This window comes from Haemorhous mexicanus, chromosome 3 (genome assembly GCF_027477595.1).
Source record: "Haemorhous mexicanus isolate bHaeMex1 chromosome 3, bHaeMex1.pri, whole genome shotgun sequence".
Lineage (NCBI taxonomy): Eukaryota > Metazoa > Chordata > Aves > Passeriformes > Fringillidae > Haemorhous > Haemorhous mexicanus.
This window is the reverse complement of record NC_082343.1, coordinates 112,856,745-112,881,248: the sequence shown is the minus strand read 5'-3', so window position 1 is coordinate 112,881,248 and position 24,504 is coordinate 112,856,745. Positions and strand designations below refer to the sequence as shown.

The following is a 24,504-nucleotide window of genomic DNA, read 5'->3' as shown; positions in this document are numbered from 1 at the left end:
CACAACAGCTGTTGTGGAAAGGAAGTCTTAGGCTCAGGTCTCAACTCCTTTGCTGTGGCATAAATGTGGGTCCCTTGACTTCAGCTTTATCAATCCTGTAGCTGAATTCAGTCAAGCCCATATCAGTACCTTCCAGTTACCCCTGTTCCACAAAACCAAACAGGATGAAATTCAGGTAGACCTGCAGAGAGAATTTAAGGAGAATTTGTGATGAAATTCAGAGGACATGTAGCTTGTCTTTTTGTGGTGTGAAATTGTCTTCTACGATGTGTATGCAGAAGAGTAGACACTACAAAGTACACTGGAATGCTGCTAGTGTTCCAGGGTTAAAAGAGAAAAAAATCAAAGGGCTTGTCTCAAAGACATGTAGGGTTAGTAGGAAAAAATGTGCCCACTCTTTACCTTTTTAAAGCACTTTGGACATCAGTGGGAAAAATCAAAACTTGGGTTCTCGATCTCTGTTGCATTTTTCTTGGAGTCAAGAGACAGAGGTGCACAGACGGCAAATTCACAGGTCATGAACTGTGTGATTCTTCTGCTTTCTGCCTCCCCTTAACCTGAAGAAAAGTCTCTTTTCCTACTGGTTCACTGAACCCAGAGCTGTAGAAATCCTTGGTTACTAGCCCTTGAGCTCAAAGAATTTTTGTCTACCTTTTCCAGCTGTAGTCACTCCATGGAATGACTCCAAACTTCACTATCTGGTGCTGAGCACATTCGTGACATAGAGCTAACAGAAGCCATGGTGACATTTCACAATAGGTCATCACCCTCCATTCTGCTGGGATGTCCCAGAAAATGTGTTTCCAGCAGGTGACAGCCCAGGCTCTTACTGCCATGATCTTTCTGCCATCCCTTGGCTCTTTTATGGAGACACCTGACTCCCACAATACTTCTTGTTAAGGCAAAAGCAGAAAAAGATAGAAGTGGGTGATGACTGAAAATAGCTAACCCAGTGGAGAGTGATAAAAGCATCTGCTGAAAATCTGGTAACCAGATCTCCTGGGTACTAGGAAAAAAAAAAACCACACAAAAAAGCTGGTGGGTGGTGTACACGGTACAAAGAAAGGGAGTCCCTGAGTGTCAGCATCTGGCAAGGCCACGTGTAGCATAATCTGATTAGTTTTCAGTTCCACACCCACAAGCTGAAAGATAAAAACACACACCCCTCCTCCCTGAGGAGGTAAAAATCTTCAAGCATCAACACCACATTTACATTCTGCAAGTCAGCCTCTTCCACAGACCGATTTACATCTTGCCTCCTCCAGCAGAGTGGTGGAAGTTCAGTGATGAGAGACGAGCTCACGTCCCTTTCCAGTTACCACATCCAGCAGACTCGAGATTGCCTTGCTTTGATCTGGAAGACAGTCCTTTGCTTAGTTTAAACTGAAATGATTAAGCTGGAGATGAAGACTCCTCACATCTTCTGCCATGCCTGGGATGTGATAATTGAACATCAGCTTCCATGGGCCACACGAACATGTTCTGAGGCCGTGCTGGGCTGGCGAGCAGAAGCAGCAGCACAGGCTCTGACTGGCTGGCTGCAGTTTCCACTGACCTTATAGCACTCTCAGTACTGATTTGATTCATGTAAAATGGCCAAAATTGGCACTGGAGAGGATTAATGACAATGTTTCTGTCTTCAGAAATTTATACTCAGGTTGGTGTTTGGCTTGAAACAGCTGAGTAGTGGTGAAAGATCAGAATATTTCTTGTTATTTTGGAGCAAACACTGGATTTCTGATATCCAGTGTGTTTTGTACTGTGCCAGCAGACAAATCAGAACAGCTTGTTTAGCTCTTGACTATGAACTCTCAGTTTTTCTCATCTCTTTCCCATCTCCTCATTGATGACCTGATCTTTTCCAGTGGCCACTGGGCCCATCCTTAGTCAGAGACTCATGGGTCAGCTTCCGTTTATTTTTGACAACAGTTCACATCCAAGTCTGCTTAAGTCCACAAGCATTTTTTTTCCCCTCCAAGCCAAATCCATTCTACAAATTCATCTTTACAACAGAGCAACAGGCACTAAATGAAGTGTTGCAGGCATTGGGGTAGCTATAACACTATTTTATTCTACTCTTCACATAGTTTCTATATTGCTTTTTGATGTACTCGCTGCTGCAGCAGATCATGGATTCTCCCTCAGCTATCCACACTTGCTACCCTAATCTTTTTTCCTGAAATAAAATTACACCTCAGCACTGAGACTGAGGAATACAGCTTTTCTTAGCACACTCCCCTGGGATCAGGAATTTCTCTGTCAACGGACACATATATCAATGAGAGATGAAAAGCAGCTTGTGGAATGAGTTTTAAACATGTATCACATATTTCATTCCTGCTGCTTATGTGCTACTCAGAAGGTCTTTTTAGAGTGTTTTCAGCCCATACCTCATGGCTCCTCCATACTTAACAGGATTTTTTTTTCCTGCACAGAAATCAAGGCAGGACATTTATTTAAATTGCCCACACGCCTTTGTGAGCACCTCCTGAATACAAAGGTTTTGTTGAGTTTCCTGCTTACTTTCAGTGTGAGCACGTCTCAGCCTTTATCAAAGAAGAGAAACCCATCATGTGCAAAGCTGCAATGTCATCTTGTCTCCCTGGGATATTTCACTCAGGGACTGTAGCTCCTTCTGTGGATCCCTTTGTCACAACATGACTCCGTGTTACAACCCTAAATTTTAAATGTCCAGAAGGGGAAGGCAAGTCTGCCTTTGGCCCCTTGCTGGTTTCTGGGGACTTTCAGTTCCATTGATGCCTGGGGTCTTCCAGATGTGCATAGAGCTCATAGAGCTCTCTCTTCCCTACTTTTCTTTTTTTTTTTTTTTTTTTTGGGGTGGGTGGGGGGGAAGTAGCAACACCCAAACCCACACATCGATAGATCATTTCAATTCAACCAGATGTGGAAATCTTTTTTTCTTCTTCCTGTATGCCCCTTCTTTTTTTTCCTTTCTTTTTTTCCTTTTTTTCCCCCCCTGCCTATCCTAAAGTGCTCTGTTAACCAGAGCTCTGCTGTAATACACATAATTAAGTATAAACTCTCTTCTAACAAAGCTATGTATGACCAAACAGAATGCGATGAAAAATGAAAACAAGGCTGAGGGTTATCTGGCACAGGTTAGTGCAGGAGTGGTGGTGACCTGTGTAATAAGTTATTTATTGAGTTACCTGAGGACAATTGAAATAGATTATGCACCAGTTTGTTAGTGGTTCTTTAGTTAAAAGGTCACTACATGAACATAGCACAGGGTTTTTTCTACAGAAATTCTAAATAAAATTCGCTTTGGGAGTGAATTAATTCCCAGCTAAAATTGACTCTTGTGTGTGCGACTGGAGATGGGCTTATGACATTTGCCTTATTTTGAGACCTCTTGAATTTCACAAAATCCCAGAATGGTTTAGGTTGAAAGGGGATTTTAAAGATCATCTCACTCCAAACCCCTGCCATGGGCAGGGACACCTTCCACTATCCCAGGTTGCTCAATTTGCCAAAGGTTGATCAGGAATGAGGAGAAGAGAAGAATGGAGGGGAAGGAGATGTCTTTAAAAACATAGTGGAAAATATGACTAGCAAAGGGAAAAGTAAATGCATAAAAATTATGGAGGAAAAGAAGAGGGAGAAATCCCAAGAGAATACTGACTGCGTGGGTATGTAAAAGTAATTTCTTCAGATTTGGCAGCACCCAACTTGTACAAATCTTAGTTTTAATGGATTCAGAATATAATGCTGAAGACTAGAGTTTGGATGTGACCCTGTTAATTAGGCTGCTATTATGGAGTTTTTACAAGCTCAAAAATCATCCCCTATTTAAAATGGCTGATACTTTCTCAAGAGGGTAGTAGGCACCCATGGCAGCTCTAACATGGAGCAGCACTTTCTCCCTAGGGAGAAGGCTCCCGCCTACTCCGTGCTTTTAGACTGAGTCATTACGGGGGAGAAAACCCAGACTTCAAAGTACCAAATTATGGGTCAACTAATTAATTTTTTTAAATTGCTAGAGAAGCTTCTCCAAAGTTAAATCCCATCAAGTTTCCCCTCATCTCCCAACCTGAATCTTTCTCTGTCTAGAGCTATGATTTCTCTGAATCCAGTCTGGGTTTATTTAGTTTCGATATTGCATTGCCTAAGTGTCGTGTTGGCACTGTGGTAGCAATTAGATGGTGGGAACCCATGTACTCAGTACTGTGGTGAGAATTACTATTAAAAAGCATTTTTTTGAGCAGTGGTAGCCTGTTAGTTCAATCTCAAGATTCAGTGGCCTCATTTCTGCTTCTAAAATAAATTAAACAGCATTGGAATTGGTTCTATGGCCCAAGGACTGATGGGACAATCTTCCCATGTCTGCAGAGCTGAACTCTTGTAGACTCCAGGCAGATAGCTGTATTCATACTGCTGAGGGTCAACACAGATTATCTCAAGCCACTGGTGATTATTTGGAAGGCTCAAGCCCAAACCATACCAGAGACCCTTCCTATTGTTTAAAGCATTAAAATATCCCCCTCAATTATTGCTTGTGCCAGGGCCCCGGCACTGCTTATAAGGATGGAGGCAGATGTGGTTCTGGGTTGAAATCAAGGAGTCTGGGCCCCCCTTTCAGCTCTGCCAGAGGCTTTTTGCATGACCTTGATCTGTAACTTAGGGTAGGCTTCATTCCATTTAACGTTGACTAATGGCGAGGGTGTCTAATTAAACCAGTCATGTGTGCTCCCTCTCTGATCAGAGAAGGAAGAGAAAGCAAATTCAGGAGGTGAATCATGCTGTTTTAAGGCGAGTGTCAGAGACAAATGAGATGAATTGCCCTCTGGAAGTAGCTATTTCTTTCCATTAACCGAAGAGGAAGTCTACATTAGAAGAGTTTAGACTAGATGCCTGATTTATGAATGGCTAAAGTTAAGTAAAATTAGTCCTGTCCTTAATCTCTATGCATACCTTTTTCTCCCTGTGCTGAATGATAGAAATAACACCTTCTGCAGCTCATGTTCAAAGACACCATTGGACAAGGAGCATCCTTTGGAAAGAAATTAAACGTAGGAGCAAAAATACAACCACTAGAGAAGCAAAGCCCTTGCCCTTGAAACATCTCAATGACAACATAAGCAGGACCATTGGGGGCAGCCCAGTGCTTTTGCCATTTTCCCCCTTCATATTTTGTCAGCAGAACACCCCTAAATGAGTGTTCCAAATATATCCAGGGGCAGTTGGCCTGTTCTGGGTGAGTGCAGTAGGAGCACTGAGGAAGGCTGACCATGCAAGGGTGTGTAGGGCCCAGTCCTGGCCAGCGGGTTTGGTGGTTTTCCTTGGATACTGCTCTTCTCAACTGACAGGGGCTAATTACTTTTTGGAAAATCTCCCAGAGGAATGAAAGCTAATGACTAACTATAACAGAGTTAAAGAAAAAAAAAATTAAGGGAGAAGAAAAGCTTGAATTTTCTTAGCAAAAATCCACAACATCTAAACCAGGCATGGAGTAATTGTCCCACTTGATAAGTTGTATGTACATATGAAGCTTGCTTTTGGAAAGGAAAGTTTGCCTCTTTAACTACCTTTGGTAGTTAAAGGAGGAAAAAAAAAAGAAAGAAAGAAAGACAAAAAAGACCTTGTGTGGGTGTCCTGATAAGTTCTTATTTTGATCCAAATTGCAATATTTACACGTGTATGGGCACAGCTGTGCTTGATGAGGCTTTCACCAGCACAACCATGTCCAAAACACAACCCCCTCACAATGTTTCTGTGGGACGGAGGGTAGCTGAGATACCTGTAAATCCATTAAATCTAGTAACAGGTCCTTAGAGACCATTTTGGGGTTATTTTGGGGGTGTGTTAAATTACTAAATCTTGTTATTAACGCTTTTATTTTATGATTTGCTGTTTCCAGGGCACAGACAGAAGCTTGATGACTCTAAGCCTAGTTTGTTCTCTGAGCGCCTCAGTGATTTAGGGCGCATTCCTCATCCCAGTATGAGAGTAGGGGTCCCGACCCAGAGCCCACGGCCCTCTCTGAACTCTGCACCAAGTCCTTTTAATCCACAAGGACAGAGTCAGATTACAGGTAAGAGACAGAACCATAGGTTTGACTTGCACAGGCATTGGTAGTAATTGCTTATGGATATTTGTGTCTCAGCTCTAGTCAAAGAGGCTGTTACAGAGTGGGGGATGTTCTCCAAGCAAAGCTAGGTGGGAAGTGGATTTTTCTATAGTGCTTGAAGCAGAAAATGTAATTTTTTTTAATATATTTTTGCCATAAATCTAAAATAGTCAATGCAGGTCATTTGAGTAGGGATATGGTGAAATTCTAACTGCCACGTTGCTCTGCCTTCTCCGTGTTGCAATAGTACCTTTAGTGTACAATAGAATGAACATTTTTATTCAGCCTTGTTATTTTGCAGTCGTGTTAAGGGAAGCAGCCAGCACTTAATGGTCTTTTTATCAGAATAATAATACAGTCTTCTCACATGGTGGTTTGCTTCCACCACCAGTGCTGACCACGGTTACAATAAATGAACTGGGTTATGGAGAAATCTGCAAAGGTTGCTCGTGAGGGTTCTATGAAACATTTATGATTGCATGCTGAGAGGCAGATTTCATTGTGCTGAGAGAAATCATAAAGCACCCACCATGTGTCACAGATTAGAAGGCTGAAATAAGATGTTTAACTGCAGCTATGCCAGAAGTTTGCAGCAAAACTGTGAAGACTACAAAATAAACCAATGTTGTTTTCTCTAAAGTCAGAGCTGGATAAATTTTTCAAAAGAGATTCAAGACAACTTCTATCTAACTTTGGGCATTTCTATATTCTAAATTTTTGCTGACAAGTTTGTATCTATCCAGGATGTAAAGAGGTGTTACCCCTGACCAATTGCTAGAATTGTTGGAGAAATTCACCTAGATGCAAGTCTGTCAACAAAGCTCTTGGCTCAATTCCCTAGACTGATTTAATACTCACTTCTGCTGCTACAGTTGTATCCACAGCAGAGTCCTTTGCCAGCATTTTACACCAGCATTCCTTTCCTGGTAATGCACTCCTAGTATAGACATAGTCTTTGAGTCAACCTAGGAAGATTTCTAGTTTCATGTTTCAAGTGGTTTTGACATGATACCAGCTGAAACTCAGTGGTTTTAACAAAGTGTTGTGGCTTTCTTCTTCTCTCTTTTCCTTCTTTTTTTAAGTTCAACCGGTTTATTAATTTGCAGTAAGAAAGAGAAGTGAGTTAATTTGAACCCAAAGCACTCAAGGAATTGCAACAAAAAAATCGTTCCCATGAGCTGTGGCAAAGGTCTCCCAGATCTAGAAGTCTAACTTTAACTAGTGTAAAATGTTTATAATATATTAAACATGTTGATTATACCCATTACATGGTACCTGCTGCCCCTCAGCTTCCCAGAGCAGGTTTTTTTGGCTAGGCTTCATGATTTGTTCATTGGACATGTGAAGTCAGGGCTCTTGTGCATATCATTTTCTGGGTAAAAACTGCTGAACTAAAACACAATATTTTTTCTAACCAAGTCTTCTGTCTGGCAATGTTTGTAGACATAGTTCCCAAGAAAGCAGGGGGGAAATCCAGGCTATAAGCAGTTTTTTTCCTTCTTCCTTGTGCCTCCATAGTTTACCTATTGTGCAACACTATATCTAGGAACGACAGAGGCTGAAATTCTTCCTGACCCCATCTGGTGATCAGCTTATGCCCTGAAGCACGAGAACTGAGATCCCCTTGTAATTTTCTTCCTAACTAAGTGTAACCTCATATGCTGTTCCCCTTCACATAAATGCCTCCTGTAGAAAATGTTCTGCTGGCTTTGATTAATAGACTACTTCTCTGCCTCGTTATGAGGCAGCAGCAGCATTTACAGATCTGGGAGATGAAAGCTTCAGATGAGCTTTCAATAAGCCTGACTGGAAACAAAGTTGTGTGGCATTCCCTGCCTTCTCTGCAAATTTAAGGCAGCACCAGCTGAGACTTCATCAAGAGAGGGAAGATGCAGTGCTGGTGGGGCAGAGAGAAGTGAGCTGAGGGATGCAGACTAGATTTCTCATCTCTGGTGGATTATCTGCTTTTATTGTTTAATAAATTCAAGGTTATGGGATACATTAGAATCCCAAGTTGCTCTGATTTCCCCCCCATAATGGTGAGGACTCTGTAGCGAAGAAGTAGTCTGATACAGTATTTCTGATGTTGTTTCCCACCCTCAGAAAAGTCCAACAGCCAGCTCTCTATTTGCTTGCTGGGGGTCATCCCATTCAATTGGGTGATTGGTGTTACATGGGTGCAAGCTCTTGGAATTGCACTGGCTTCCCACCAGGCTTCTGGGCTCTCTTTGGGACCTTGATTGTAATCTGTAAAGCTCAGCGTGCTCTGATGTTCCACCAAAGTGCTGGGATGCTTTTTTGCAGACAGTCCCTATTCTAGGATCTTTCTTGTGGGATGGATGGGTACTCTTTGCTACACAAACCATGTCAGAGACAGATGAAGTTGATGCCATGGACGAGGCACCCTTTGGTCGGGTGTTGAGTAGGAAGTTGCTGAACATCCCCCTGCCTGGTGTGGTGGTAGGGAGTGAGGTGCTTGGGCTGTCCTTCAACATCAGTTTCCTTACTGTAGTGAAATACTCAGAATGCCACTGGCTTCTCAACATAAGCACTGCCTTGGGTATATGTTAAAAGAGGAATAGACCCTTCTGTCTGAAAAACAGGATTTTTAAATTACTTTTGTTGGAATTAACCAAGCATTCCTTTAGAAATATCATGGTTTCATTGTCACTTTACCTAGTTATTATTTAGGGCAAATAATAAATTTCTAATAACTGGAACAGTAAATATTGACTTCCTACAAAAAATCCATATTATTGCTAGTAAGCACATTTTGCTTCATTCCACTTGAGGCCTTGCATAGCTATTGCATGATTAAACAGACATATTATTTAAAGCCTGGCTGACCCACACCTGAGTCTGAAAGAACTCAGCACTTTAGGGTTCATTCTTACATTTCTTTTCTCTGTCTAGGTTGTGTTTATTTTCCTGGAGTATCAGAGTACAGGTTACACAAATCACAGCACAGTCCTTAACCTACCACAGGACTGGGCTGTGGCAGGACAAGGCACAGAGTTGCCCTTATTCAACATGGCATTTTAACTAGGATTCAGCAAAAGCTACATCGAAGGGTGATTAAAAAACAAATGGTCCAATAAGCAGCTGCCTTTGCTGAGGCAGTGCAGATCCAATTTGAACCCTGCTGGCTGCCCGTAAATCAGGAATCCTGTCCATTCACATTTGTTCACTGCTATATTTGCTTTTTTTATTTTTTTCCCCTTTCCCTAATGGGCTCATGCAACTTGTTCATGTATCCGATTACATTCCCGTTCAGACACTGAGCTGTTGCATCAATGTTCCAGCATGAGATGAGGAAAGCTTGGGTTTTTTTAAGATGCAACTGGTGAGGATTAACTTCTGTAGGCCAGGAAAAGCCACAGGTGTAATGGCAGGAATGTGGTCTGTGTGAGGACCCCATCGGCTGGGCTGTGGGGACAGCAGAGTGGGAGTTAAGTGAGGTTTCATGCTCCATCACCACTGTGGCACTGGCTGATCTATAGGCAACCTCTGACTTTCATCACTTAAATAACAACCCTCAAAGGCAAGTCCTGTGAAACCTTCACTTTCTTTCCTTTTCCTCTTCCCCTTCTCTGTGCACTTCAGGGACGTTATTCTTCCATTCCTCATCATTTTTTAAGCAGGTTTAAAGTCTTCAGAGCCAGCTTAACAGGAAGGTAGTGAGGGGATACATCTTCACTGACAGACAGGGACTGATTTCAGGGACAGTGCAAACTGAATCTTCAGCCTGCTGCATTTTATGCAAATTGATTGCATCCTCTGGTTGACTGGCAAGTTGCCAGTGTGGACCTCCATTTTATAAAGCTTGCACCCCTCCTATTATTCTTTTGACTTTTATTTCCCTCTACCCCCTTTTAAAACTTAGCTGCCCACTGGCATGATTCATTGAGTTTATCTTTTTTTTTTTAATTTCAAAAATGTGACTCTTGGAGGGGTGGGAGGAGAAATGGATTTAGAGGTTCTTCAGGCCAAAATCTGGTCTCAATTACTTTTCTGTACATTGGGATGTAACTCCACTGGATTTGACTTTGTTGATTGAACTGGGCAATCCAGATGAAACCCTGGGCTTTTAAGAATGCCTAAAAAAGAGTTAGAGAAGGGAAGAAGGTTGTGTTTTGCTGTTGTTGTTTTGCTGAGGGGTTTGGTGTTACAACAATAGTTGGGTTACTCATGCAGAAAGTCATCTTGGCTTTGTTAAGATCAGAAGTGAGGATATTTGCTGTAAGTGTTTACCAAAGATAGCTCCAGACAGCTTGTTTTTTACTATTGGCACTAGCACTAATCCAACCAGCAGCAGCCAGAGCTAGAGCTGATGGCTGGGTTTAAATGAGAGTATGATGCATGTGATGTCTGAGTATTAGAGACAATACAACAAGGAGCTGCCAGCCTGTGATCATACTCTGCTCATGCAACTCATCTTGGAAAAGGGGAAATTGGTTTTTTTCCTATAGAAAACTAGTGTGCTTCACAGTCCAATGCCAAAGTGAAAAAAGTTGTTCTTCAGGGATATTTGCAGGTTTTTGCTTTTCTCCATTGACACTTCAGAATATGAAAGATGTCCCTCCCCATGTCAGGGGGTTTGGAACTAGATGATCTTTAAAGTTCCTTCCAACCCAAATTGTTCTATGGTCCTATGATGATTTCTGTTGGAAGAAGAGAAGTTGTGATACTGGAAAGCCAATGTCACTGGCTGGAGAATGAGTCACTAGATGGGCTTTTTCTTTCTTTCCTTTATAATTTTAGTTTTATGTGATGCATCTTCTCTTGGACTAATTTTTAAAGACTCCTATTGTCCATTAAGCATCAGTATCCACCATCCATTTAATCCAGTCAGTCAGAGACAGCAAAGGTCAAGAACCCTTCGTATGTCCCATGCTTATAAATGTGACAGCAAAACCTAGACACAAAATAATATGTAATACTCAATATTTCCTGCTTTGCAGAGGTTCACCTGGAAGCACAAACAGGATGGAGCTGTTTGCACATTAGTTTTGGCCTCGCCCCACTGATTTGTTTCAGCTGAACTGTGCCCAGGCTGTCTCAGCATACCCACAATATGCCCTGCTGTGAAGGAATATGCTGAGAGCTGCACTTCCCCTCACACCCACGCAGGCATAACAGAAATGTTTACAAAAGGAGGACTGCTCTTAGTAATCACTCCAAAGTTTTCGAGTGTAAATACCAGCTCAGAGTGGCCCTCTGACTCCTTCACTGTTGTTGAATGCTCTGTTAGCCCTTCCCCATGGCTGCCATATGGGAATGGGGGTGGCTTTTTCCTGGACAGTTCGTTTTATTTTTATATTGAGTATCTTTCCTTGTTTTTGAGGGATTCCTTTAGGGAGGAATACACATGCACTCAGAGCTTTAAGGTTTCTCATCTGTTCTGGGCTTTTTTGTGATGGGAAGATGTTTGCCCTGGCTGCAGAGCATGTGGTGCTTTGGGTGATGGTGCAAAGTCCTGAGCTAGCAGGGATCCTTGGACATGTGGGAGCCCACCAGCCAGAGACAGTAGGGAAGCTGGCCTGTGGTGTAGGAGGCCAAGGAAAACCTCTCACAAATCACCTCACAGCTTCTCCCACAATAGTATGTGTTAAATAGTCATCCTACCCCTTTTGGCTCAGAGCAAGGAGGAGGTGAACTTCTTGAAGGCCTTGTGTTTGCCTCAGAAGCACCTGTGTGGATCTGCCCTGGAAGTGCTGCTGTGGCAGCTGGCACATCCCTGTGGTGTCCCCAGCACCCTCCTTCCCCCTGGAGGTCTGATGGTGTGTGGGACCAGCAGAGATGGCCTGGTGGGCCACAGTGGCCAAAGCCAGTGCTTCAGCACCATTGCAAGGACCATCTCCACATGAACCAGAGGGTGCCACATGAGCTGCATGTCCACCTCCAGGGACTATCTGGGGAAGCTTTGGGCTCTGTCTCGTGGCGTTTTTCGCTGTGAATTGGGCAATGCTGCTGAGCAGTTTGCCCTGTGGGCTCACAGGTCCCCTTTGACTTGGCGAGGTGACAGTGTTTCACCACTCTCTTCTCTCACGTCCGTGCAAACCTTGACCACCATCAGGCAGCAAGGGCTGGCTTTAGGGCATTTGCTCTGGGATCTGGTGAAACTTGTATTTTCACTTTCTGGTTTCCTAACGGGTCACAGATACCTTGAACCAGTCATCCCCAGGGCAATATTTCCCACCCTGCCTCGACCATGACCTCAGCCATGCCTTGGTGTGGAGGAATGGCAGTAACCCTCTGCCCTGAGGTACTGTGACCTCCTCCTCAGTCACTGAGCTCTGATGAATCATCTAATGTTCAATTTGGTTAAAGATTTTCCTCTTCATTATTTCCTATTCCCTGGGAAGACTGATGTATTTGAGGTAGATGTTGAAAGAATATGTGGTATGTTTTTTGGGCCAAGGAATGGTCCATCCAGCCCTATATCCTGCTTCTGACAGTGCAGTGTGAGATACTGGTTTGAAATACCACATGAGCCTTTGAAAGACCACTTTTTGCTATTTGCCATTCTTGTGCCCACACAGACATTCACAGTTGCTAGATTTAGGGTGTTAAGTATAAAACCAAGTCTAGCACGGGTGTTCAAATTGATGAGAGTGCCAGAGATGCTCAAGAAGTTCTTGTGCCTTGAGGATTACACTATCAGGAGTGGCACGAGCCTCCAGAAAGGATGCCTCTTTTTCTGAGCTTACCACCATTTTAGACCAAAATGATGTAAAAACATCCTCTACTATGACTTTTTTTCCAGCCTTTACCTGCCTCCTAGCATTGAAGCTGACCTAAATCCAAAACTTTAGGAGCCCTGTTTTCAATACAGAAGCAGAGATTGAAAAGGTCTTGGAGTTTGAAGGGTCTTGGGTTTGAGATTGTGCCCCTAACACACCATTAATTTTAAGATTGTTTTTCCAGCAAGCCTAGTCTTTCTTTTCCCATTCAAAGATCATTTACCATTGACTGTATGGTGAATTATTGTAGTGGAATGAGGCAGAGAAATATGTCAATATCAGATGTAACAATGAGTAGTCAGTCAGATTTGAACCTGTGCCAATCTATACAACCCTGGCCTTGAAAATGTTAAAACAAAGAAGTTCATTACATTTAATGATCAAGTGTCCTTCGGATTTCTGAAAAGTTTATGTTAACCATTTATATTACTCAGCTCTAATATAAATGGCAAACTCCAGGAAAATCCTCTTAAATTGGAAGGTGTTTTTTTAATATCTATATCTATATAGTTATTTTGCTTCAAGGAAGTATCTGCTTTCCAGACATTTCTTCAAACAAATCATGTCTGAAGGGAAATAATAAACAAGAAGTATCTGAAACTACAAGGTTTTGCTGTGTGGAAGAGCAAGGAGAGGAGTTAAAAAAAGAAAAAAAAAAGGTTGAACTTCCTGAAAAAGGGCCTTTGCTTATGCCATGTGGCTGTCACATTGCTGTCTGCAAAGCAGGGCTATAGCACAGTGTTCTGATAGAGCAGGTTCTCCAAATCGAGTATACTTGATTTGCTTCCCTGAAAATAGTGGGCAGGATTTGAAGGGATGTGCTACAGTTTCTGTGAGCAAGTCAGAGATAGTTTTCTGTTTATTATGCAGTGCCCCAAACAAACTTTGGAGTTGAAAGTGCTTCAGTTTTGTCAATATAAGGAAATAAAAAGCATAATTTAAGAGGTATTTAGTGGTATCTTTATCATCAGATGTTAACTGAGAGCAAAGGGTTTATAAATCCAAACCAAAAAAATCCAAAGTGGGTAAAACTAGGTCTCCTTATACCAGTGCTTCAGCAAAAATTCATCTGTGTTTATCCTAAAGATGATTTCCTCTGTAGTGAGCTGTTGCAAATATATCAGCAGGTATCATTAGCTTCCAATAGTTATCCCAAACCATTTGGTTCCATATTTTGTAATTGAGGGTGCTGTAAAAAATTGGGCCAGCATCCAAATGTGACATTTTTGTGACGGATGCTGATAAGATTAATGACTTTTTTCTCCTTGGCTAGTGTTTTCAGCACTGAACACACTATTGTGTGATGTTTGAACTGGATAACAGCTTGACAGGCGTGCCAAGTGCTGACTGTAGAGTCTGCCCACCTCTGAAGGAAACGGCCTTAGGTTGTGCCAGGGGAGATTTAGATTGGATCTTATGAAAATTTTCTTCACTCAAAGGTTGCCCAGGCTTTGGAACAGGCTGCCCAGGAAAGTGGTGGAGTCACCATCCCTGGAAGTGTCTAAAAAAAATGTAGCTGTGACGTTTAGGGACATGGTTTAGCAGTGGACCTGGCAGTGCTGGACTCAGTGGTCTTAGAGGTCTTTTCCAACTGTGATGATTCCGTGATTCCATGAAATTCACTTCCTAAGATCAGACCTGGGGTTCATTCTCGTTGTCTGCTTCTGTTTCTGGTCCCTGGAGGATTGGCAACTCTTGGTATAATATGTTGGAAGAGAGACACCAGGAATTTGCATCCCAGCTTCTAGACCTTTTAAATTTCTTCTCTCTTGTCTCTTCATTTCCCACAGAAATTGTTCTGGGGAGGGGAAAGCACAGACCAAGACTTGAAAGGGCTGAGTGTTGAGGAGCAAGTCGTGTTTCATTACATTCTCACTCTTCATAGTACTGATGTGTGTATGTTCAGTAATCCCACTTCTTTCAGTTAGGCTGTTGATACCCTAAAATTTTTCTTCCTTTTAAAAAAAATTATCTTTTTTTTGTTTTGTTTTGTTTTTATTTTCCCCCTAGACCCCAGGCAGGCGCAGTCATCCCCGCCATGGTCCTATGACCAGTCTTACCCATCCTACTTGAGCCAGATGACTTCACCGTCCATTCACTCCACAACTCCCCTGTCCTCCACTCGAGGCACGGGACTTCCAGCCATTACCGATGTGCCCAGACGCCTCTCAGGTAAAGACTCTCTTTTGCCTAAAACAATTATGCAGAGAGGAGCAGGACTGGCAGAGGCTGCCTCCGTGGCCTCAAACGTTGGCAAGGAGAGCAAACCTCAGCAGTGGTACCAGGGTTCCTGCATGGCAGGCAGGATTTAAAATCCCTTTTTTTTCAATGTGGAAGAGCTGCTATGTTGCTCTGATCATGTCTCTCTCGAATAACTTTAGGTCCATTTCGGATTAGATTATTTTTAAATTGTGAACCTGATTCTTTGAACAAATTCTCTCTTTTTTTTTTTTCCCCCTACAAAAGGATGTTTATTTGCATGTGATTAGGTACTGACACAGGTTTCCCAGAAAAGCTGTGGCTGCCCCATCCCTGGAAGTGTTCAAGGCCAGGTTAAATGGGGCTTGGAGCAACTTGGTCTGTTAAAGGTGTCCCTGCACACGGCAGGGGGGTTGGAACAAGATGATCTTAAGGTCCCTTCCAACCCAAACCATTCTGTGATTCTGTGTTTTAAAGTAAATGCTATGCTCTCTATTTTTTGGTGCTTTACCTTTGCGGTATGTGTGTTGTTAGTCATCCTGACAGATAGACGCCTTTATTTCTTCAGTAGTTATGGCTGAGGTTCATTCTCCTGCATTTCAATCAGTAGCTCAAGAAAGACTGTTTCCTTAGTTAATATGTACTTAAAAAGCCTATCAGAAACAAGCTGAGTCACTTAAAGGTAAAGATTGGACAAATTGTGCTTTGGAATGATGCAGGAGAGAGGAAATACATTTAGTTCCTAAATAGACGAGACAGTAGTGAGGAACTGAGACTTTATTTTACCAAACAAATGCACATTTATATATTGCACAATTTACCTCTAATGGTTTCAGCGATAAAACCATCTGTGTAAAGTAATCTGATTGCCCCAAAGTAAGAGAGAGCCTGTCATGGCACACAGTCACCTTGTACCTCTTGCCAAAAATGAGGAACCTTAGGGGAGGGAGGCTCAGTCTTAAAACTCCAACCTTGCAAGTGTGGAAATATTAGCAGCTTATGCCAAAAAAGCATGTGTAATGTAAAGAGAGCCTTTATGATTCATTAATGAAAACCAAAGAATCAGTCCTATTACATCTATTTTTTGCATGTTTGCAAGATATTATTATAATCTTGGATGCTGCTGCCATACACCTGTTTGATTCCCAGCCAGGTGAATTTCTTGCTGTTGTGTTTTCCCCTTCCACCAAGCTCATAGCACTGGAAAAGTTGATCACTCCACTGAGCTGCATCCCTGACAAGCTGAACTGCAGCCAGCAGGCGTGGAGGATTTGATTAGCATAGACTCCTTGATTTCTTTCATCTTGGAGGAGGGAAGCTTTGTTTCTCAAACAGCCAGCTGCAAACCCCTCTGCAGCCCTAGTGCGCTCTGCCTTCACAGAGATGCCAAAGATCTCCATGTGGGCCGAGGGCTGGAGGGTTTTGGAGCAGGTTCCTGCGGGCTCTCCATGCAACACCCTGACTTGGGTCAAAAAACTCGATCGGCTTGATGCTGAGGAAATGCTTTGTTTGGCCCGAAACAGGTTCCCTTTGAGTCAGAGCCTCCTGATGGTCTGTGCTGTCGAATGGGTTATTTTTGCAATCGTGCCCGCGGCAATACCTGCAGGAGAGGCTCGGCTGGGACCTGGCAGCTGCACGCCGCATGCTTGCCCTGCAGCCCTTGCTTGTCTGTGTGTATTCAGACGTGAGCGCCTGGCATGTGGGCACAGGCAGGGAGTGACTAAAAGACCTGGCTGTGTACATTGTGTGGCCGTGGACTGAACTTTCCTGCCATGCTCTATGGCCAGTTGCCTTCATGCTTCTTGTCCTTCATCTTTCTAGGGCTCAAGAGATGCCTCTGCAATGCCCTGGCCTTTTCCCATCATGGGGATCTTGCTTGCAGTTAGATTCAAGAGTCAAAAAGGGGACTTTGATCTTCCAGTGGCAGAGGTTGTGCAGTGTTTGCTGACAGAAATAGAAATTCAGAATAGAAATGGTCTATTCAGAATTAGAGAGAGGCATTCCTGGCTGAAGGACCCACTCGGATGCTCAAAATGCAAGCAGGCACATTGCAGCCGCAGCTGCAAATCTGACAGTGCCTCTCAAGAGTTTCACTGACAGTGCCACAGGGAGGGAGGGCAGCATCCAACACCTCCTATATCAAAAGAGAGAGAGAAATGCTAGTTTTAAGTTGCCCCATACAGCAAGCAGTTTATCCCTCACACTCAAAGAAGTGCAAATCTCCACTCAGTTACTTATTTAGGAAGAGAACAGAACTTTGAAGAGGGTAGAAAACTACTGCAAAGAAACACTAAAATCCTTAGAAAACTTCAGGCATTTTTAAAGCATGAGGGAGAAATTAGAGTTTTATAAGGCCTTGAATAAAAAAGTCACTTTCCTATACAGTGGCAGAGATCTGATTATCGAGGCTGTTAAAAGTATACAAGGTCATTTTAATGAATGCCATATTTAGTGCCTGTTGCTTAACATCATGCAAGAGGAAAAATGAGTAAAACCTCCCCCCTTAGCCTTGGCTGTCACACCTACAGGCACAGAACTTCCTATCTGCCCTAATTTCACATCACCCAGCCTTTCCACGAGCCTCCATGGCTTCACCCGGACAACTGCTAAAGTTGTTCTCATGCAGATGTTGAAAATATTCCATCCAATAAAACAAAAGGTGCTCCTGGTTTTATTGTCAGTGGCAGCCCTCAGGAGCTACTTTTAATCATTTTCCTTTGACCAAAACCACGCTCATCCTGTGGCCAAAGTGGTGGTGTTCTTCCCAAGTCTTGGGATGGATACATGAGCCAGCAGTGTGCCCAGGTGGACAAGAAGGCCAAAGGCACCTGGCCTGTATCAGCAATGGTGTGGCAGCAGGACCAGGACAGGGACCATCCCCCCATGCTGGGCACTGGTGAGGCCACACCTTGAATTCTCTGCTCAGTTTTGGGACCCTCATAACAGAGGACATTGTGGGGCTGGAACATGTCCAGAGAAGGGAACAGAGCTGGGGAAGGGTCTAGAGCACAGGTCTGATGAGGAGCAGCTGAGGGAGCTGGGGGGGCTCAGCCTGGGGAAGAAGAGGCTCAGAGGGGACCTTCTCACTCTCTACAACTCCCTGACAGGAGGGTGCAGACAGGTGAGGGTCAGGCTCTGCTCCCAAGTAACAAGTGAGAGGATGAGAGGAAATGGCCTCAAGTTGCACCAGAGGAGGTTTAGATTGGATATTAGGGAAAAAATCTTCACTGAAATGGTGGTAAGGCACTGGAACAGGCCATCCAAGGCAGTGGTGGAGTCACCTTCCCTGGAAGTGTTCAAAAGGCACATGGACGTGGCCCTTAGGGACATGGTTTAATGTTGAACATGGTGATGCTGGGTTGGACACAATGGTGTTTTCCAACCTTAACGATTCCATGAATTTTGGTGATGAGGTTGCCTGTGTTTCAAGCCCAGATTAGGCTGAGCATCAGAAGAGGTTTGGGGCTGCAGGACAGGATGTGGTGGGGCCCTGCCATAGCAGAGCATGCAGTTCCTCATCCCATGGGAGAGGAGAAAAGTGCAGCAGGCTGCAACCCCGAGGAGCTCCTCAGGCAGCTGCTGCAATGCAGCTGAACTGGTCGTGTCAGTGTCTCAGATGGCTTCTTTGCACTACTGGCAGGTTTGCATGCGTGCTGCAGGCACGTGCACGTGTGTGCCCATGACTGCCAAACTGCAAGTGTTCATCTTCTATATTCTCCAACTGGGGGTCAGTGCTCTGTTTGCATCTACAACTAATCAATTATATATCCCAGGTATTTGGGCAGTATTCAACAGCATGAGCTGAAAAGCAAAGCAAAAAAAAATGTTATCTGGCATCACTCATGCAACTTTTGAACCAATGATATTTCTGGTCCAGAAGTTTCACATTCATATCAAGAACAAATAAAGAAACAAGTTCAGGAGGCCATGAAATTGCCTTACCTTAAGGTTCCAATCATAAAAAGAGCAAAATTCCCCATATTTTATTAAGATGTCTGTCTGTTCAGACTTCCCCAGAAGACAGTGAAAGTTGGTGGCCCAGCAGATTAATATTCTTAATTAAATAATATTGTAGTGGAAGCCATGGGAATATAAGAAAAGGGTCATTTTAGAGAGAGTTTGCCTGAGGGATATAGTCTTATTGCATGATTCATAGTGAATGCACTCAGTCTTTTTGTCCTATGCATAACCAAAGTGCATGTGGGATGGGGAGCATGGGTGACTATTATGTAATTAATGTATATGATTCATATAAATATACACATCACAGCCATTTTACATACCCCTTTGGGGCTGATCCAGCAAGTCCTCCCCACATGGAAGGTTCAGAGCAGGGAGTACAGGTCAGGTTCTTGCAGTCAAAAGAGGGCTGCTCCCAGGCAGGGGAAGGAGGGATGGGTATAGATGTCCCCAGGGCAGACATCTGTTCCTGAGACACTCACCCCCAACTCCCTTTTGAATCAGAGGGGACAAACTGGCATTTTCAGGACTGGACTGGTCTGCAGGTGATCTGTGCTGGTCCCTGGCAGTGCCTGGGAAGAGCCTGTTTGTCTCTGAAGTGAGCCTAGGTGAGTAGTTCAAGTACAGGCATGTATGATCTGATAGTCTGCCTTTGCTGAGGTGATTTAAGAGACAGTTTAACTGTCCCATAAACATATCCATATCACAGCCTAATTACACTCTAGTCCTGATTTAACCCTACCTCACCCTGACCTCGACCTTCTCCACTGTTTTAAGGGTTTGAGCTTGATTTTAATTTTGTTGAGAATCCTGAGAAGGGGAAGGTAAGGAGACTTCTTCTTCCCCTACACTTTTCCTTCTGTCTAAACACAGAGACTAAAAAAGTCTCCTACTTTTTGCTTCACCATTGAGAGAGACTTCCAGGGTCAAGATCTTCATATGCTGGAGGACCTGTCCTGCAGGTGTACCACAAACACGTTCAGTGCTGACTGCGGAAGATGTTGTCTGTGTTTGACCAGTTTCATATGACAAATGAGAAAATTAAAATGGAATCTAAATAGGAGGACAAATTACCAAACCTGCCTTTTCCAGGCCTGGGCTGGACCCTTCCTAGATATTTGTCAGTTGGGGATGTGCCACCAAGCCCAGACATTGCTGTCCCACTAGCTGGATTCCCCACAGGATGCAGGGTGGATTTTGCTGTCTTTATAGTTACTGTGTTATTGAGTAGGGGCATGCTGAGATAGATGAGGGAGATGCTGGGATCAGGCCCTAAACAAAAGAAGTCTGCAGACTCATCCCTCTGAACTAAAATGCCCAGAAAGTGGTATCTTCACCAATGAATTACACAGTGGTAGGGCTGGACTGTTAAATACCAGTACTGTTAAGCTGTCAGCAAGGCTGGTGTTGAGTGGGGTTGGCCAGCATGGTCGCAAACAGGTCCCAGCTGTGGTTTGGAAATGAGCAGAGTCCTGAACCTGCTCCTGTGGGCAGCTCAGAGTCAGCCACCCCATCATGGAGTCAGGATTTAACATTACATCTGTGGCCAGACCATCCTGACTAGATTTAGAGCCAGAGAATGTGCCCTAACCCTGTTTGCTAGTTCATGTGTAGCCAAACTTTCCCATTAATTCGTCTCGCCCTGTAGATAAATCACCACAATGTTTTGGGCCATCCTGGACCCTCATCTCAAATTGAAATTTAAGAAACCTTCCTGTTCTCCCAGCTCACTGATGGCTGTCAAGTATAAATGCAATGCCAGCCATGCCTTAATTAAGGACAATACTGTTTTTTTACACAATTTAATTTTCATTCTTGTTAGTCTAAAAATCATATAATAAAAAAAACCACATGCAATGGAAGCAGCTTCAGCTGAACCTCTGGATTTAGTATTTGTATGTCAATGAGAAAGAGGCTGACAGTGATGGGCTTTTTTTTCTTGGGGTCCTGTACTGGTTGTCATCATGGGTTTCTCACCCTGTGTGTGAATTACCTTGGATTTTGCTAGTATCATGTACTCACCTGATTTTTTTTTAACTAGAATTTTTCCTTTTTTGGGGGAGTTGGTCTTTGAAACAACTTTTTGAAATGAAGGTTGTTTATCTTCTCCTAAGGAGCTCAGAAAACTTTACAGCAACTAAGTAGAAGCTGTGGCCATGGAAGTGGCTGTGCTTTCATCCCTTAATTCCTGCTAACTTGATTAAATGCTGTGGGCAATAAGGAAATTTCAGGCCGGGACCTTTCATAAGGGAAGGCACTAGTGCTGTCTCCAAAATACAGTTCCTTTCTTCTCTATGTGCTGTGGGAAGCAGAGAAACAGTTAATGCCTTGGCTATTGCCAGCATGGCCCTGGTGTGAGCAGCCCCTGCAATGAATGAGCAGTTCACGCTTCAGCAATATTGTCTCAGGCTCTTGGCAAAGCCAAGAAGCCAGCTCGGTTTCTGGTGCGCTCGCTATGCTGGGATGTTTTTCTTGGTGACTGTAACAATTTTCACTCTGTCTTCTTCTTCTTCTTCTTTTTTTTTTTTTTTAATTAAATGGAAGCTGAAAGACTCAAGGTTGTCTCTGTCTCCATTTTGCCTTGCTAATGTTCAGAGCTTTCCCTGCAAGGTGAAACTGAGTCAAGGCAAAGTAAAGAACTTGGGGGAGCTCAGGTCTTCAGAAACAACCCGCTCATTTTGCTGCCTTCCCTAAATTTGTAACTCGCCTTCCTTTTTCTTTTTTTTTTTCATTATTTTTCAGTGGTTCTATTTATTTTGTTTACCGCAGGTTTTCCATTTTTAGTCTCCTGCCCACTTTGTGCCACCTGGGAATCTCAGCACCTTGGCACTCGTCTGTGGGCTTTCAGTAGCAGCCTCTCCACTGGGCTGAATCTCTCATTGGAGTAATTGTCCAGAAGATGCGTTGCATGATCCCTACCTCAAATTTTTCTAGCGTGGGTGGCCTCAAATTAGGCACCTATGCTCATATTTAGATGGTAAAACAAGTGGGCTGATTTTCAGATGTTTGAATGTTACAATGCGTGTCTTTAATCCCTTTTCATTTACTTAAAACGGCTGTTGGGAGAGGAAATAAACAGGAAAAATGAAGGCAGAGGGAAGGATTTTTATTCCTGAAATCAGGGATTTTAAAAAGTACTGAAAAGAAACAAGTGGAATGTTTTGAAATGGAATAAATTTGTTGCTGATACAGGCAGGAAATAGCACACTCAAATATATGTGGATGTATAGATATATTTTTATCTGAACTTTTTTTGCAATGTGTTTTATATTTAGGACACATATCAAGATTTGCATCTGTTTCCAGAACTTGCTGCTAACAGTTAGTAATGATGCCAAAACATACTTTAGTTCCAGCTTGAGACCAAATGATATTCAGGGCTTTTTTTTATTACTAATTTAGGGTCTGATATTAATTAAGGAAATTTTCCATAAGTGCCAGGCTTTTTCTGAAGAACTCATTAAAATTATATTAACTTAAACCGGAATCACAGTCTGAGCATGTTTTGTAATGATTATTCTTACTGACTCTGCTGGGTTTTGTAAACAGAATGCTAATTGTTAGTGGGGCAACCGGGTCCTCAATTCCAGACTTCCAAAGGGACAGATCCTGAGCCACTACCTAGATGTGTGTTCCCAATAAAGTCAATAAGTCTCTAACAGGAAGGCTGTGGGATCAAGCTCTTTGTTTCATCCTTCTGCAAAGGCGTTTGATGATTTCTCCCTTCCCTTTCTGGAATTGCTGTTAATTTTCTACCTAGGATGGAGCCAGCAATGGCAGCTGAGGCAGGCTCACATGTGTGCTGATGTGGAGAGAGAGGAAATGGATCTTCATGTGTGAAGCTCTCTGGTACATACAGGGTGGTCAGGTCCACTTATTTACCCCCCTCCCCTCACAGGCCCACAAGGAAGCTGGAGAGAGGCTTCTGACAAGAGCATGGAGTGACAGTGCAAGGGGGGAATGGCTTTAAACTGAAAGAGTTGATTTAGATCAGACATGAAGAAATCATCACTGTGAGGATGGCAAAATACTGACACAGGCTGCCCAGAGAGGTGGTGGATGACCCATCTCTGGAAACATTCAGGGCCAGGTTGAATGGGACTCTGAGCATACTGATCTTGTTGAAAATGCTGCCTCCCATGGCAGGAGGGTTGGACTAGGTGACCTTTAAAAGGCACTTTCCAGCCCAAACCATTCTGTGATTCTATGATGTTGCCCTTAAGTCTTTGTGGCCTTGTGTCTTTGTTGCATTGAATTGGGTTTGATTAATTTGCCATGTGAATTTACTAAATGGTTCCATAAAATGCTGGAGAATTTGGTTCTTCTCAGACTGTGACTGTGTTTGGTAGAAGGTAAAGGTAAAGGTAAGGCATAAAGTATCATATGCCTTTCAGGAGCTGAATGGTTTAAATTCTGCAAATTTTGCAATAAAAAGTACAATTCAAGAGGTAAAAACTGCTGCTGGTAGAAATAGCTGGAGCTGTCTTGGTTTTCATTGAAATTTCCTCTCATTTCTGGCCACTCAGACTTTGACCACACTGAATTTGGTCAGCAAGGGAGTGTTAGATCCCAGCAGAGCTTCAAAAATACCTTTTTGAAGTGGTTTAGTAATGGTTGTTGGCCCCATTTTAGTCATGACCAAATCTCTTCCTCTCTTGATGGATGTTTTAGCAGAAAAGAACCTGGTGTCCTGCCAGCTTGGCTGTCATATTTCAAAGAGCTTTAATACTGGTGATACTGGGCTGATATTGGTACAAAAGGGAAGGCAAGAGCCATGCAAGTGGCTCAGCTTTTCTGTGGTTGTACAAAAGCAAACAATGTAGGCAGTGAAGAAGACGAAGATGGATGAGATAAAATGAGGGAGCACACCTTCACGTGGGTCACAAAGGATGTTATTAAGTGAGAAGGAACTACTTCATATGCATAAAGGGAGTGTATTTGGGGACACTAATCTGGAAATCTCTTAATATTTGTTTTCAGACTGACTCAAAAGAGAGTGAGGGAAGGGATCAAAAGCAGGAGATGCCTTCCTGAGCTTGGGACAGTTTCCCCATGTCTGCAGGAGCAGTGTGCAGGTGGTGGAGTGGCCCCGCAGGGAGGACCCAACCCTGTACCCACATGGTGCTTGATGGTGCTGCTGTGTCCAAGGAGTTTTTGTGGAGTGTGAGGATTTTTAGCAATGGTGAAGCTTCATCTGTGAGGCATGGGGAAAAATAATCTGACATAAGCAAATCTCCACGGAGGTATAAATTCATTGATTATTGTACAGTGAAGCCCATGTGAACATCTGCTTTGAACCCAGGTGTAAGATTTCCCTGAATTAGCTCTCATTTGAACTTGAGGGCAACCATTGAGAAAAAAAAGAGCCCAAGCACTCAGTTGGGCTTCATTGAAAAATTTCCAGGGAAGCAAAACCCACCACAGCCTTTAGTTACAGATGCTAATTAACCTCACTTTGAAATTTGGGCTTTATTACCAGTCTGAATTTGTCCAACTTTAGTTTCCACTCATTTG

General features: G+C 43.2%; 1 protein-coding gene across 6 annotated transcripts in view; it reads left to right on the top strand.

Annotated features, from left to right (window-relative positions):
• RUNX2 (RUNX family transcription factor 2) overlaps positions 1 to 24,504 on the top strand; it is a 158,997-nt gene that overhangs the window by 50,040 nt on the left and 84,453 nt on the right. For 3 of the 6 annotated variants that reach the window (XM_059843057.1, XM_059843062.1, XM_059843059.1), the window contains exons 4-5: positions 5,879 to 6,052; positions 14,842 to 15,003. In XM_059843057.1, the coding sequence (XP_059699040.1) occupies positions 5,879 to 6,052; positions 14,842 to 15,003 (336 nt within the window). The remainder of the gene's footprint in view (positions 1 to 5,878; positions 6,053 to 14,841; positions 15,004 to 24,504) is intronic. The other 3 variants (XM_059843058.1, XM_059843061.1, XM_059843060.1) reach the window with 2 other exon arrangements.